Here is a 17,006-nt window from a genome sequence, read left to right on the forward strand (position 1 = left end):
AGAGTTACACTGATACCGAAGAAAGAGTGGGAGGGAACGGATCGATGAAGGAACGGATACGAAAATGAAAACGGGAGTGACAAAACATTAGAATCGTTTTTTTTAAAAAAATGATTGTCAACAATTAAATTGAACCGCTGAATTGTCCAGAGATCAGTCGGCTGAGGCGCGTTGTCCCATTTCGCGACCAGAGCCAGAACTTTTCCTCAGCTAGTCCTTCTTTAACACAAATCCTTGGCTCTCTTTTTTTTCTACTCACACCGTAGAGAAAAGCAACAGACCAGAAAAGAAAAGAACTAGAAATCAGTTTTAATCCTGTGCACAAATATAGGAACCGAGATGAAAAAAGGACAGAGCTCCAGCAGGATCTCTCAATCTCTCTCTCTCTCTCTCACTCATTCACTCTTTCTCTCCTCTTTCTGTGTCTCTCTCATTCTTTCGCTCTCTCTCATTCTCTCTCTGTCTCTCTCCCATTTTCTCTCCCCCCTCTCATTCTTTCTCTCCCCTCTCTTTGTCTCTCTGTCTCTCATTCTCTCTCATTCTCTCTCTCTCTCATTCTCTCTCTCTCTGCAGCATTTGTGAGGTGTACATTTGCTATAAAAGAAGAGTCCGTCTGTCCCCCTACTGCTGATCGCTCCTTTTCCACCCAAGTGCAAAATCAGATTTGTGGAACGGCCCAGAAGATCACTGGAAAACGGGATTTTTCCCCTTATTCCATGGCTCCGTTTGGTCAAGTAGCCCCAGAAGTCTTCAAACTCCTGACAAGAGTTTTGCAAAAGAAACAAGAAAGGGAAAAAAAACAAAACAGGACGTGTCCTGCGCATATTTGGAACATCGATTCACCCCGTCCTACTCCGTCCTCGGGAGGCGGGACAAAGCAGGAAGGAAAGGAGGTTCTGTAGGGGGTTGAGGTCTCTTGCAAGATGGATCCATTTGTCTTTGATCCGGGGGCGTCCCTGGAATCTCCTTGAGGGACAGAGAGAGGGGAGGAGAAACGAGGGAGAAGAGAAGGAGGAGGAGAGGCTCTGTGCAGGGCCAAAGTGTCCGGCGTGGAGATCGCTGGGTGGTTCTCCTAGGTGATGTCCTTCGCCTCGGGGGACGGTGAATGTTCCTCACCACGGACCTGACCATCCACTCGATGCCTTCGTTGACGCCTTTCCTGTAGAAAGGGGAAAAGACACAGAAGGGTCCGGCGTGACTTCCAAATCCTCTGTGGGATGGGCCTAGTCGGGTAGGCTGCTATACCGGTTCGCCCCAGTTTGCGCAAACCGGTTGCTAATTTGATCATTTTTAATTGCTGGTTCAGCAAACTGGCAAATCCCAGTCCTGGCTGGCCCCGTCCACCCCACCCCTCCCTGCCTCTCCCCTCCCAGGAGTCCCCCACATGGCCCGTTTTGGATCCAAGGTAAGTACAGGGCCCGCGCGGAGGTTCAGGGAGGGTGAAAAAGGGCCTCCTGGAAGCTGAGGAAGGCCAGAAACGGGCCCACTTGCTGCCTCCAGAGGGCCTCCGGAGCCCGGGGAGGCCATTTTCCCTCTCCCGGAAACTTGAGGAAAGCCTCGGGAGCCCAGGATGGGTGAAGACACCCCTCCCCCGCCGGGATGCAGGAGGCCGACTAGGCCACACCCACCCAGCAACCCGGCAGAGAACCGGTAGCTAAAATTTTTGAAGCCCACCCCTGGTCTTAGTCTTTTAAGACAGGCCTTCTTCATAAAACCCCTGTTAGGGGGTTCTAAATACTGTATTTGGCCTTCCCTGACAGGACTGTCCAGTTTTCAACTCCTTCCCTCAAAGCGACACTACAGAGCCCTGCACACCAGAACAACTAGACACAAGGACAGTTTTTCCCCGAATGCCATCACTCTCCTAAACAAATAATGCCCTCAGCACTGTCCAACTATTTACAAAGTCTGCACTACTATTACTGTTAATCTTCTCATCGCTCCTTATGGCCCATCCCCTCCCACTTGTGACTGTAGGACTGTAACTTTGTCGATCGCATCCTTACGATTTATATGGACTGTTTCCTAGTATTATTGGATTGCCAAGTGTCCGAGATTCGTTTCAGGTGATCATGGAGGATACTGCAAGGGTTGTTAAGTGTGGAAAAATACAATCACGAGTCACTTCTTCAGTGTTGTTGAAAAAATACGACCATGAGTCACTTCCTTTTCAGTGCTATTAAAACTGTGGTCATTAAATGAACTGTTGTAAGTCGAGGATTACCTGTAACGGACTTTTGTCCCCTACTTAACGGCTATTCGACGGTCATTTGTTGGGGTGCTCCAATGGTGTATTCCTGCCTTGGGCGGGGGTTGGACTAGTGCTATGATGGCAAACCTATGGCACGTGTGCCATAGGTGGCACTCAGAGCCATTTGTGTGGGCACACAAGCCCCAGCCAAACTTACCTGCACTGCACATGCATGCACCTCCCAGTTGATTTTCAGCCCATTTGAGGCCTTTTCCGCCCTCCTGAGGCTCGAGGGGAGCCTCTGCAGCCTCGGGAGGCTGAAAAACGGGCCTTCCGGAAATACCGGAAGTGCCGAAACAGGCCCGTTTTCAGCCTCTGAGGCTCCCCTCAAGCCTCCAGGAGGGCAAACTGGATTCCCCCAGGCTCCAGAGGCCCTCCGGAGGCTGAAAACAGGCACTTCCAGTATTTCCAAAAGGCCTGTTTTTCGGCCTCCCAAGGCTGCAGAGGCTTTCCGGGAGGGTGAAAAAGGCCTCAAACAGGCCCAAAATCAGCTGGGAAGCATGTGCACGCGCTGTGCAGGTAAGGGGGCGGGGGTGTTGCAGACACATGTGGGAGGGCGCGCATTGCATTGTGGGTGCCAGCACGCAGGTGCTTTCGGCACACCACAACAAAAAGGTTCGCCATCACTGGACAAGAGGCCCTCCAAAGCCCCTTGCGAGTCTTACATTCTTGGATTCTAGGTTCCTCCGGAATCCAGGTCAATACTATTTGAGTAGGGGTCCTAAGAGTGAGTTGACCGCCTTTTGACCTGGCCTTTCTAGCATGTCCCCATGTTTTCCTTCCCCGGGAGGCTCCCTACCTACCCGGTGAGGGCCGAGCAACTTTGGGTCAAGCAATCCCTCTTCCCAATTTTGTTGATGCAGTCGCTGAACGCCGTCTTGATATCGGGGATTGAGAGGCAGTTCTGGAGGAGGAGGAGAAAGTTTAAGAGTTACGTTCTGGCAAATCTATACAACAAAACTCTCCGAACGAGTAGTTCAGCACAAGTAGCTTGGAAGATCTCTGCTCCCTGTTGGGAAAGATGGAGGTAGATTTAGGTAGGCCTGGACCTACAATTGCAATGGAGCCTACCCATTGCAGGTACTGTGTTTCCCCAAAAGTAAGACCCTGTCTTGTAATTTTTTTTGCCACCCCAAAAAACGCACCAGGTCTTATTTTCGGGGGATGTCCTCCACTGACAATCCTCATTTGCGTGTATCGCCCCCAGCCTCCTTTTTGCTGTCAGAGGCCTTCAAGAACATCTTCTTCTGCGGCTGGCAAGGCTTTCCTGAAGGCCTCTGCAGCTGATAACAGAGCTCAGGATCGATCCGGACCTTTGTTATCAGCTCCAGAGGCCTTCAGGAAAGGCTTGCCGGCTGCAGAAGAAATGGGATGGCAAGGCAGGTGTCAGGGTGTGTGTGAGGCCTGGCTACAACTGTCCAAAGTTAAGTAGTAGGGCAGCTCTACACACCCCCATCTGAGCTTAATTTTTACCCATGCACACTGGAGTGGGCAGAATCTTAATAAGGGCTTATTTTGGGCACACATATAAAAATCAATCTAAGATTTACTTTCAGGGTAGGTCGTATTTTGGGGAAAAAGGTATAAACCTGTCAGGGACAGCGATAAGGAAACAGAAAGCAAATAGTTGCCAGAATAGCACAAGTGGGGGGTTTTTTTTGATGTTAAGATTTGAGAACAGAGATGGAGGAGGTGGCAGAAACTCAGAAGATGCTTTCAGAAACTGGCTAACTTCTAAGAAACGGCAACAGAAAGCAAAACTTTCCTGAAATGATAACAGATAATCAGAGCTGGAAGGGAAGTTGTAGGTCACCTAGGAGTGGGTTGCCTAGAGACGTAGCTTTTGTAGGGACAAATATAATAAAATATGGGATTCGTTTATACTTTACACAGTGGATTTTTTTTTTAAAAAAAGAGAGCTGTATAATGTATTAGAAATGCATACTTGAATAATATTCTCATTAGACCAGTACATATAGAATTGTAACCTTTTACTGTATTTTCACAGGTAGTTCTCAACTTAACACTCCTCAATTTACAATCATTCTAACAGATAATCAGAGTTGGAAGGGACCTTGTAGGTCATCTAGTCCAACCCCCTGCCCAAGCGGGAGACCCTACATCATTTCTGACAGATGGGAGTCCAATCTCTTCTTGAAAGCTTCCAGGGATGAAGCTCCCACAACTTCCAAAGGCAACTTCTGTTCCATTGGTTGATTGTTCTCACTGTCACAAAGTTTCTTCTTATTTCTAGGTTGAATCTCTCCTTGTTCAGTTTCCATCCATTATTCCTTGTCTGGCTTTCAGGTGCTTTAGCAAATAGCTTGACCCATTCCTCCTCTCTGGGGCAGCCCCTCAAATATTGGAAGACTGTCTTCCCTGGTCCTTCTCTTCCCTAGACTAGCCAGGCCCAGTTCCTGCAACCGTTCTTCATATGTTTTAGTCTACAGTCCCCTAATCATCCTGGTTGCTCTTCACTGTACTTTTTCTAGAGTCTCAGCATCTTTTTTATAATGTGGTGACCAAAAGTGGATGCAGTATTCTAGGTGTGGAAAAGCTGTCATTCATTCATTCATTCATTCATTCACACACACACACACACACACACACACACACACACACACACACATCAAAAAAAGGCACCAGGTCTTATTTTCGGGGGATGCCATCCACTGACTAACCTCACTTGTGCGCAGCACCCCCGGCCTCCTTTTCACTGTCAGAGTCCTTCAGGAACTACTTCTTCTGCAGCCGGCAAGAAGATGGATTGATCCGTAGCTTTGTTATCAGCTCCGGAGGCCTCCAGGAAAGCCTTGCCAGTCCTGCCGGCTGCAGAAGAAATGGGCTGGCCAGGCAGGTGTCGGGGTGTGTGAGGCCTGGCTACAACTGTCCAAAGGTAAGTAATAGGGCAGCTCCAAACCCCCATCCCTACCCTAGCTTAATTTTTACCTGTGAACTCTGGAGTGGGTGGGATCTTAATAAGGGCTTATTTTGGGAGTAGGGCTTATATTGGGCGTATGTGTAAAAATCAATCTAGGACTTACTTCCAGGGTAGGTTGTATTTTGGGGGGAACAGTATAAATCTGTCAGGGACTGAGTTGTCCGAAGACGAAGTTTTCAAAGATGAAATATTTACCTGTGCATTCTTGCCGATGTTTCATTACTGAATTAGCTAACACCATCAGTTCTTAGAAGGGTGTGGGGTTTGCGGGGGAGGGAGGAGGATGAAGATGGCCATGGAGTCCTGGGTGCTTCGTTGTTTTGATGTTACCAAACTAGGTTAACTTCATCAGTTCATTGATGTTGCCTCGTTTGGTAATGAAACATCTTGCAAGAAGACGGCCAAATACCGAGAGCACCACAGACTCCTCGCGCATTTCATTTTACAAGGTTTGGCACGTTCTAGGTAAAACAGACACATTTATCCCAACGTGGAGCCATTTATTTAATATCCACGCCGCTTCAGTTCTTCTAAAGCTGGAATCGGCTTCATCATTTCTGGTTATCTAACCCCGCAATTAATTTTCCAAGCAACGAGACCAAAAGCTGTGACGCAAAATGTTCCATGCTACTAAGGGTTTTCAATCAAACAACTATTTAAGCTTTGGAAAGCAAGGTTACAGCCTGGCACGGAGCAAAGGAACATAGAGATAGGGAAGACGAAAGCAAACAGATGCCAGACGAGCACAAGATTATTATTATTTTTTTGACGCCAAGGTTAGAAAACAGGGAAGGAGGAGGTGGCTGAAGCTCTGAAGAAGCTTTCAGAAACGGACTGATTTCTAAGAAACGGCAACAGAAAGCAGAACTTTTCCCAAAATGAATACGGGCAGTCCTAGACTTAGGACCACAGCCAAGCCCAACATTTCTATGGTTAAGACTGACCATTGGTTAAGTGGAATTTGCCCCGTTTCACAATCTATGGTTGAGTGAAATCACTGCAGTTGATAAAAAGTCAGTTATGCTGGTCGTTAAGTGAATCTGGCTTCCCTGTAGACTTGGCTGGTCGGAAGGTCGCAAAGGGGGATGGCAGGACTCAGGGACACAGCCACCACCGTAAGTACAAGCCGGTGGCCGAGCCCACTGAATTTGGATCCCATGATCACGGGGGTGCCGCAAAGTTGTTTTTAAGTGTGAAAAATAGACCAGGCACATATTAGCACATGTGGTGGCCATGTAAAAAAAGCAAAGGAATTTTGGCGACAAATCCAGATGTGGTTGGAAGAAATGCCTGGACAGAACTTAAGAATTCAAACCAGAACTATTCTTATTAGGAATGATAAAAGAGAGATACAGCAGAGGGTCGGCCTAGCTAGTACTACACATCATAACAGCAGCGAGTATGGTATGTGCCGAAAATTAGAAAAATAGAGACATCCACTTAGAAGGAGAAACAAGAAAGAAAAGACTGGTTTGTGCAGAAACGGACAGACCGACATTAGAACTTAAAAATAAAGGAGACACAGAGTATCATGATGTATGGAATAAATTTTACCAATGGTTGGAATTGAGAGGAAGGAGTCAGAACAGAAAATAACAAGGATTGGTAGAACTGAAATCTGATGTTATCTAGGTCAGTGGTCCCCAACCTTTTTTGTGCTGTGGCCCGGTACCGGCATCAGCACACATGGCAAGGCGAGCCGAGCGAACGGCCAGCCAGCCAGACGTCCCCCGCTTCTCCCCGCCACCTTCAACTCCTCCTTTGTACCTGTGTCGATGGGCTTCGTGACGGCTTCGGGATGGTCGCTCGGCTCGCCTTGCCATGGGTGCTGAAAGAATCCTCGCGCCTTAGTTTTGTTCAAAGCCGCCCCCCCCCCCCGATGAAACTAAGGCGCGAGGATTCTTTCAGCACCCAAACGCCGCTTTCTACCCGGAAAAGCTCACCGGAAGCACTTTTTCATCAAAACAAGATGGCGGCGCCCAGCAAACCGGCGGCCCGGTAGAAATTGTTCCATGGACTAGTACCGGTCCCCGGACCGGTGGTTGGGGACCCCTGATCTAGGTGAACAAATGGAGTGTGGTGAATAAAACGACTGCATAAAATTAGCCATGTATGAGGTTTTATGCTATAAATAAAAAAGGAATATACTGGATAGAATAACAGCATAAAAGTAGCAATGCTTGATGAGTATAATGTTATTTGGTTTTATACCTTAGTGCTGTGATGGCGAACCCATGGCATGTGTGCCACAGGTGGCATGCAGAACCAGTTGTGCGGGCAGGCGAGCCCCAGCCAAACTTACCTGCACTACGCATGCGCGTGCCTCCCAGTTGATTTTCAGCCCGTTTGAGGCCGTTTTTGCCCTCCCCGAGGCTCGCGGAAAGCCTCTGCAGCCTCGGGAGTCTGAAAAACGGGCCTTCTGGAAATACCGGAAGTGCCAAAACGGGCCTGTTTTCAGCCTCCGGAGCCTCCAGAGGCTTCCCTCAAGACTCCAGGAGGACAAAATAGCCTCCTCCGGTCTCCAGAGGCTGAAAACGGGCACTTCCGGTATTTTTCTGGAAGGCCCGTTTTTCGGCCTCCTGATGCTGCAGAGACTTCCCGGGAGAGGGAAAAAGGCCTCAAACGGGCCAAAAATCATCTGGGAGGCATGCGCATGTGCAGTGCAGGTAAGGGGGGGGGCTGGGGGTGTTGCACATGTATACGTAGGTGGGCGGGACGCATTGCATTGGGGTGCCGGCATGCACGCACATAACAAAAAGGTTCATCATCATTGCCTCAGTGTGCATGGAGACAACGCCAGGACGGGTGCAATATTTTAATACGTAATCAATTAAAAAAAAATTAACAAAGCATGAAAAAATAGTCGTTTCTTCGGTGCCATTGTAACTTTGAACGGTCACTCAGTGAATGATTGCAAGTCAAGGACTATCCTTAAATTGTCATTGTATTTTTAATCCCCGAAAGAACTTAATCCACTCTTGACCAATTTGCCCGTTACTTAAACGTTAAAATATGAGGAAAGAGGGGACAGGATTAAGTCATGTGTAGCCCTGGGAGAAGAAAACAAAACATGAAAAGGGGAGAATTGATTAATTTCTTGTGTAGATATGACACAATAAGCAAGAACTGACTCACAACTAGCTTACACAACAGCAACAAAGGCCCAGATGAACCTGAAAGCCAAAGGCGTTTCCTAAGACAACACCCAGGTGGTTTTTTTTTTTTTTAAGCAACATTACACTATTCTGAAATTCTTTAGTAACCAAACTTCTGTTTTCAAAACATTTGTGCTGAATTAGGCCACAAACGTTTAAAGCGTGACAAGGCGGGAAGGCAAAAAAATACGCCCAGCTTTTTCTTTGGAGGGCCCGAGACTTTTGAGTTGCGTTTCGAAGTAAAGTCTCGTTTTAAAAAGGAAAAGAGACGAGACCCAAAAGGTGTGGGGTTTTTTTTTTTTTTCGAGAGGCAAACGGGACTTTCTTGGTTTTTTTCTCTTGAACAGGTTTCGCTTCCTCATCCGAGAAGCTTCTTCGGTTCTGACTGAATGGCGGGGAACAGAAGGATTTACTGGGTGTTCTTTGCAGTCCTCTGGTCATTAGTACTCTCTCTGAGTACTTGGAGGCTTACCTGCGTCCTTGGGGTGACCTGGTCTCTTCCATCCCTCTTTCAAACCAGCAGTGCTCTCTATCCAGAATGGGGTCAAAGAGGCCACCTACGTTAAGATTAAACGCCCCCCCCCCTCAATAGGAGGAATGCGACACTACCCATCAAGTCTACAACATAGTCCTTTCAAGGGTTCTAGGAAGGCTCCGTACTCATTCGCACTACTCAGGTGAACCTGAGAGCATAGATAGCAATAGCAATTATACTTATAAACTGCTTCAGAGTGATTTACAGCCCTCTCTAGAGTAGAGTAGAGTAGAGTAGAGTAGAGTAGAGTAGAGTAGAGAAATAAGAATAGAATAGACTACAGAATGGAATATGGAATAGAATAGAAAGAATAGAATAGAAATTAGAATAGCATAGAACAGAATATAGAATAGAATAGAAATAATAGAGTAGAATAGATTATAGAATGGAATATGGAGTAGAATAGAAATAATAAGAGTAGAAATAATAGAGTAGAGTATAATAGCATAGCAAAGGAATAGAATAGAATAGAATAGAATTCTTTATTGGCCAGGTGTGATTGGACACACAAGGAATTTGTCTTCAGTGCATAAGCTCTCCATGTACATAAAGGATATAAGTGATAAATCGGGATCGCAGTCCCGATTTATCGTGACTATCATTTATCATGACTATTTTACATTCATCATGAATCATAAAAGATACAACACTTAGTCATAGTCACAGGACACTAAATAAGCAAACAAGTCATACCAGGAAACTAAACAAAACAAGACGAAGCGTAAGGATACAAGCAACAAGGTTCTAGTCATAAGTAGAAAAGGAAATAAGGTTACAGGAAGGGTGACAAGAAGAAACATCAAAGGTGTTCCTAGAGTTCGCACGGGGGCAATTTTTCGCACTTAAAAACCCCTCGAAGAGATCACCGTCTTCAAACATAAATGAAAGGTGAGCAGCGTGGCCGGGGCGTTGTGCAAGCCAGCGGACTCGATGCCTTGTCTTGAGTCAGGAGGCGCTACTGACTCAAACATCCTGAATATCTTAAGGGCGAGGTGCTTGTTGTCTAAATGATTGGAAACAAAGCAATGGCTTCTCCCTTTCTTCACGTGTGTTTGGGCGGGAGACAAAGAACGCACTCTTTGCACCAGGTGTGATGCAAGAGGGCGAGAAGAGGAAGTAGGCCCAACGGCCCACGGCCCCTTCGTGTGGCACGAAACGGGTAACGTTCGTTTTCAACAGAGGGCTGGCGCCCCCTGGGGGGCAGCACCCCGCTACCGCAGCTGTAGTGCACGGCGAAGGCGCACACAATTCAAAATGGCAGCATCTTTTGAATGCAGTCAAGTACACAACCTGGACAGAGAGGGCCTCCGGGTTGGAAAGAGGGGTCAAAGAGGCCCCCTGGGTTAAAACTGAACAGGTGTCGGGATTCCGGCAAAGCCCAAAGTTTCAGTCGCTAAGCGAGACATTGGTCAAGGGAGCTTTGCCTCGCTTTACGACTTTTGTTGCCCCGTTTTTTTAACTGAATCGCTGTTCTTTAGTAAGGCGGTCATTAAATGAATCTGGCTTCCCCGTGGACTTTGCTTGTCAGGTCACAAAAGGGTTCACACGACCCCAGGACACTGCAACTGTCACTAAATGAACTCTTGTAAGTTGAGGACTACCTGTACAACTGAACTTCCAACAGTTTGTTTAATGACTGTTCAACATTACAAGGCACCGAAAAAAGTGACTTACAGCTGTTTTTCACACTTACAACCATTGTAGCATCCCCATGGACATATGATCAAAATTCAGATGCTTGGCAGTTCATACTTATGACCGTTGCAGAGACACAAGGTCATGTGATCCCTTTTTGCGACCTTCTGACAAGCCAAGTTAATGAGAAAGCCGGATTCACTAACAAGCAAGCGAGTTAATTTCTCAGCTGCAGTGATTCACTTAACAAATGCGGCAAAAAAGGTGGCAAAATGGGGTAAAACTCACATAACAGAAATTTGGGGCTCAAGTGTGGTCGTTAAGTTGAGGACTACCTGTATTTAGGGGGCCCTGAAGGCACAAATAAACCCTCCAAGTCTCCTCAAGAGCTCTCCGAGAGAGGGCTAACAACCAGAGGACTGCAAAGAATATAAATCCTTCCATTCTCCACCATTCAATCAGAACTGGAGGAAGCTTCTTGGGTGAGAAGCAAAACCTCTTTAAAGAAAAAAAAACCAGTTGTCTTTTGAAAAAAAAAAAAAAACACCTTTGGGACAACCATGACCTGGAGCAGTGGCCCCCAACCTTTTTTGTGCCATGGCCCGGTACCGGCATCACAAAATGATCCGTGGCCCAGTACCGGCATCAGCACACATGACAAGGCAAGGTGAGCTGAGTGACCGGCCAGCCAGCCGTCCCCCGCTTCTCCCCACCACCTTCAACTCCTCCTTTGTACCTTTGTCGATGGGCTTCGCTTCGGGACGGCTTTGGGACGGTCGCTCGGCTCACCTTGCCTTGGGTGCTGAAAGAATCCTCGCACCTTAGTTTCGTTCGAAGCCCCCCCCCCTTCGATGAAACTAAGGCATGAGGATTCCTTCAGGACCCAAACGCCGCTTTCCAACCAGAAAAGCTCACCCGGAAGCACTTTCTCGTCAAACAAGATGGCGGTGCCCAGCAAACCGGCGGCCCGGTAGGAAATGTTCCACGGACCGGTACTGGTCCGCGGCCCGGTGGTTGGGGACCCCTGACCTGGAGGACTTGAGAATCTCCACAGACATTTAGCAATGGACTGTTGTCTATTACTATCAATGAGTAACTATGCTCAAGCCCTCCGGAGGCTGAAAATGGCAATTCCAGTATTTCCAGAAGGTCCATTTTTCGGCCTCCTGAGGCTGCAGAGGCTTCCCTCGAGCCTCCAGGAGGGTGAAAACAGCCTCAAATGGGCCGAAAATCAGCTGGGAGGCGCGCGCATGTGCAGTGTAGGTAAGTTCGGCTGGAGCTCGCGTGCCTGCACAAATGGCTCTGCGCACCATCACGGACTTATACCTATTAGCCTCTCATGCAATGACCATTTGAAGTTGCAATGCTGAACGGACTTATGACCGTGCCGTTACAGACACTGCAGAGTTCCTACACTCATTGGATTATGATCCGAGTAGTTGGCAACGTGTCTGCACTCACGACCGGTTGGCAAACAGCCTGCGATCTCACAATCCCCCTTTGCGATCTTTCCCGCTGGCTTCCCTAGAAAGTCAATGGGGAAGCCTGCAGGGAGGGTCACTCTGGTTCCTGTGGGCTGGAGGAAAAAGATCGGTCCTGTAATCCGAGCCAGATCTCAGCACAGAATACTAGCAGTGGGTTGCTCTTTGCCGTTCTGACAAAGGCTTCCGAGACCGTAATTACGTACAGGCTTATTTTAAAATCAAGTCTTGTTTTATTGCAACGGTGGGAATTATTTTCATTCCCAGCTGGTAATGAATCTCAAATAGTCCCTCGAGATAAGCACCCACCTTTCTTTCCTGTGAAGTGCTGCCAATAACAGAAGTGTCCAATGAACTAGAAAACGAAACCAACCAAAGTACAAAGAACTTCAAGAATGGACCTAAAGGAGAAAATTTATTGGATGTGATGGCTGATATACTGGCAAAGATATCAGAGATGGATAAGGAAGAGATATTTACAGAGATGGTCGAACTCTACAGAGTTCAAACAAACTATGCAAGAAGGTTTAACGTCCCGAGAGAAGTCCACATCAGATTAGTCAAAAAATCCATGCAAGATGAAATTTTACCCAAGACAAGAGATGAATCACTTAAGTATGCGGGTAAACAACGGTCTTAAAGCAAATTCCAAAGAGGGTAAGAGATCTAAGGAGGCCATACCTGTTTTTAACATCAAAACTGATAAAATATAACGTAAATTTTCGATGGTTGGTGCCGGAGGGTATCATGGTAACATGGCAGGAAAAGAGATTTAGGCTGGATACCCTTGAAAAAGCGGAAGACTTCTTCGATCAACAATTTACTAGGGAAGACGAAACAGAAGAAGCAACAGGAGAGAGGTGGACGAGAAGGAAAGAAAAGGGAAGCAGCAAATATAGAAGGAGATACAGTAATTAATAAAGAGAAAAGGAATGGAAGAAGTAAATTCACAGAGGAAAATAAAGAACCTAAGGAGATGAGAATCACACGGGGCACTAGACAAAGGCATCAATAAAAATTGGGATAGGTGTGAACTGGTATCATTGAATATTAATGGCATAAACTCCCCAGTAGAAAGGAAAAAAATTGTTTAAAAATTTACAGGCATTAAAGGTCGACGTAATAGCACTTTAGAAACTACATATCTTAGAAAAACAAAAATATTTATTAGAAAATAAAAAATTAGGGAATTTTTTTTTCTGCTCTTAAGGTACAAAAGAAAAGAGGGGGTAGCATTTTATATAAAGGAATGGAAATTTATAAAGACAACGAGGGTAGGATTCTGATGGTCATAATTGGATTAGGAAATAGAAAGATCTTATTGGTAGTAATATATGCACCGAACGGCCTACAAGAATCTTTTTTCCAAAAATTGTACTATAGACTCAAAGAGTTTGCAATATGAAGAAATCTATATTAGGGGGGACTTTAATGCAGTTGTTGACAAAACTTTAATGCAGTTGTTGACAAACTATAAGGGAAACAATACAAAGTTAGAAAAAAAAAAGAAATTACGTTCAAATTTTTAAAGTAAGATTTGTTTTTGTGTTTATTTGTTTAATGAAGTTTTTCTTAAAAAAAAAAAGAATGAATCTGAACCGAACAAACAACTTTGCTTCCTGCAAAGGTTTCGTCATCTTTGCCTGTCCTTTATACCTGAGGGGAGGGGCAATCACCTCCCAGCTTTACTCCCGAGTTGCCCCTTTTGCTTCAGCTGCTCTTGCCTTCTAGCAGCTCTGTGCACACAGACACACACTGGGAACAGGCTCCCTTTGTTCCTCTGCCTCGCTGCTGCCAGACTCCGGAGGCTCCAGAGTCAGCACCCCACTCCCAGATGGTCCTGGCCCCATCTCTGCATTGGACGCAGGACCCTCGTCCGAGTCCTCTCCAAACTCCCAGACTGGTCCCCGTTCTTCCCCACCGTCCGATTCCGCTGCCGTCTGCACCGGCTGCCGGCGAGCCACAACACTGCCTGCTTAATGTCCCAGGAGATAACTTGATTGCAACTGGACGTGCCGGGATTGTGGACATTGAGTGAAGCCTCTCACTGAGACGACCGCTTCCCTCAACGACCTAAGATTCCGGTCTCAATTGTGGTCCTTAAGTCAAAGATTTACCTGTATACCTGATGGCTTTCAAGGCTGCAAAAAAAAACCAAAACCCCAAAACCTGTTGCTTTTTTGTGACCTCTTCCCCTAGATTGAAATGTGATCGACGTGTATCAACAGAAACATTGGGCGTAATGCAGAATCCGTGAGAGAAGAACTTTTTTTTAAACTATTGTAAAACAGGGAAATGTCTTCGGTGATTTCTACATTAAACCAACCACAGATTATGCATCAACATTTTAAGAAAACCACCAGAAACATGAGGTTAGTTTTAGTTCATTCAATGGAAAATTGTTTGACTTTTGCTTCAACATTTTTATTTGTGTAATAATTACTTCTGCTTTTTTTTAAAAAAAAAAACCTATATAGCCACCCAGTCACTTTGTAATGAGATGGATAGCGTATCAGTTTAAAAGAAATAAGGAATAGAATAGAATAACAGAGTTGGAAGGGACCTTGGAAGGCTTTTAGTCTTGTGGTCACCAACCGGTGGTCCACAGAGAAATACAATCCCCAAAACATTCCCCCCCTCAAAGCAATTAATCCAGGCTGTGCGGGAACACAAGGCTGCGCCGCCCACATGTCCCGCCCACCTGCTGGCCGCCACCCTTCGGCCGAGCGCAAACCTTACCTTGAGTAGAGCCACGTGAGGTGGAACTGGAAGGTAAGACCAACGGCGGGGGAGGGAAATCCGCCCCGGGGTGGCTTGCTGACGTTGGTGGGAAAGTCGGTCCTGTATTCCAGAGCTGCAGGAGTCACAGGACTGGCCCTTGGGTCATCCCGGAGCAATTGCTCCTCCAGTCCATGGCAGGCCGGTGCACCCGGGTGGAGGAGCAGCTGCCCTGGGATGACCAAAGGGCCAGTCCTGCGACTCCTGCAGCTCTGGAATACGGGACCGACTTTCCCATCAATTTCAGCAAGCCACCGTCAGTCAAAATTCATATTGGTGGTCCGTGGGATTTTAAATTATGAGTCTGGTGGTCCCTGAGGTCCAAAAGGTTGGCGACCCCTGTTCTAATCCAACCCCCGCCTTGGCAGGAAACCCCACACCATTTCGGACAAATGGTTATCCAACTTCTTCTTAAAAACGTCCAGTGTCGGAGGCAAGTTGTTCCACTGATTCATTGTTCTAACTAAAGGTGTGGATTAATTACACTTTCTCTCTCTCTCTCTCTCTCTCTCTCTCTCTCTCTCTCTCTCTCTCTCAAACACACACACACACACTCATCCATCCATCCATCCATCCATCCATCCATCCATCCATCCATCCACCCTTCAATGATACTCTCCTTGCTTGTGGACAGAAAAGCCACCTGGATCTATTGAAATAAATACAGGTACTTTTTACAAAATAATACTTTAAAAAAAAACCCATACCTCTATATCTTGTTTGTTAGCGAGAACCAGCAAAGGGACGCCTTCCAGAACTCCGTTGGTTATCATCTTTTCTGTAAAGAAGCAAAAGACACAGAGAGAGAGATCATAAATCCAGGCTAGATTTGTCAAAATATATTCTGAAAATAAGGTTTAAAGCTGGCAAGCAAATTGATTGATTCAGTTTTGACCCCCCCCACCTATGTAAGTTGAGTCAAGGCAGACATAGAGAGATATAGTACTTCTTCCGCCTCCTATTTTCCCCACAACAACAATCCTGTGAGGTGGACTGAGTTGAGAGAGGGTGAATGGCTCAAAGTTACCCAGCCGGTTTTCAGGGCTAAAGCAGGACTTGAACTCATGTTCTCCTGGTGATTGGCCCAACATCATCCAGCTAGCTTTCATGTCTAAGGCAGAACTAGAACTGACAGTCTCTTGGTGATTGGCGCAAAGTCAGCCAGCCGGCTTTCATGCCTAAGGCGGGACTAGAACTCGCAGTCTCCTTGACCTGGAGACATGTCAAACCCCAAAGGTCTGGGTTTGTTGCTTAAGGGTGTTTCCTCTGCTAGCAAAGGAACCTCCACCATGCTTTCTCTCTCACACACGCGCTTACCAAAAGCTTGCTTGGATTCCGACAGCCTTTCCTCATCGGTGGAATCGATAATGTAAATGACCCCATGGGATTCTGCATAGTACTGAGGCCACATAAAAAACAAAGCAAAGGGAAGTCGATTAAGGAAGCTTTAAGCTTTCGTTGCATTACATTACATCATCTCTACGGCATTCTAAGTGCAAACCTGCATTAAAATACATCTGGTTGCAAATACAATAAAAACCCCAAGCAATACCGCGTAGAATAAAATTTTGAATGTTGAAAGTTAAATATGTGCTGAAATTTTAAATATACGGTTCTTGCTTATTCTGTTAATGTTGTAGATGGTATTTTAATGGTATGAATATAACTGCTTAGAATGCATCTCGGCAAGCCGGGTAGCATAGGCAGAGGCTGATAGACAGGAGAGGAGAACAGGGGAGAACAGGGGAGAGGAGAGGAGAGGAGAGGAGAGGAGAGGAGAGGAGAGGAGAGGAGAGGAGAGGAGAGGAGAGGAGGCCAGGCCAGGCCAGACCAGACCAGACCAGACCACAGACCAGACAAGAACAGACCAGACCAGACAAGACAGATTAAAGGAAAGAGTAGAGCCATCAACATTCAAACTACCTTAGAACAGGTGTGTCCAACCATGGCAACTTCAAAACTTATGGACTTCAACTCCCAGAATTCCCCATGTTGGCTGGGGAATTCTGGGAGTTGAAGTCCACCGGTCTTAAAATTGCCAGGGTTGGAAAAGATATTCCGTACTTGCAAAAACTTCTAATAGTAAAATATTGTTAGATAAGTACTCCAAACATTACCAGTATGGAATAATCACTGAAATATGGCGAGTATCTGAAGAAGGAACGATAAAATTAACTAATCAGAACAGAGCCAGAAAAGACCTTGGAGCTTTTCTAGTCCTATCTCCTGC

General features: G+C 46.3%; 1 protein-coding gene across 2 annotated transcripts in view; it reads right to left on the minus strand.

Moving 5' to 3' along the window:
- Positions 1-289: 289 nt before the first annotated feature.
- ARFRP1 (ARF related protein 1) overlaps positions 290-17,006 on the minus strand; it is a 31,290-nt gene continuing 14,573 nt past the window's right edge. Inside the window, exons 5-8 of one of the 2 annotated variants that reach the window (XM_026697342.2) lie at positions 16,094-16,175; positions 15,484-15,554; positions 3,055-3,155; positions 290-1,159 (exon numbers count right to left, since the gene is read on the minus strand). In XM_026697342.2, the coding sequence (XP_026553127.2) occupies positions 850-1,159; positions 3,055-3,155; positions 15,484-15,554; positions 16,094-16,175 (564 nt within the window). In that variant the 3' untranslated portion in view covers positions 290-849. Of the gene's footprint in view, positions 1,160-3,050; positions 3,156-15,483; positions 15,555-16,093; positions 16,176-17,006 lie in introns of those variants that run through there. The other variant, XM_087928861.1, reaches the window with a different exon arrangement.

This window comes from Pseudonaja textilis, chromosome 3 (genome assembly GCF_049901715.1).
Source record: "Pseudonaja textilis isolate UNSWEBS1 chromosome 3, rPseTex1.2, whole genome shotgun sequence".
Taxonomy (NCBI): Eukaryota; Metazoa; Chordata; class Lepidosauria; order Squamata; family Elapidae; genus Pseudonaja; species Pseudonaja textilis.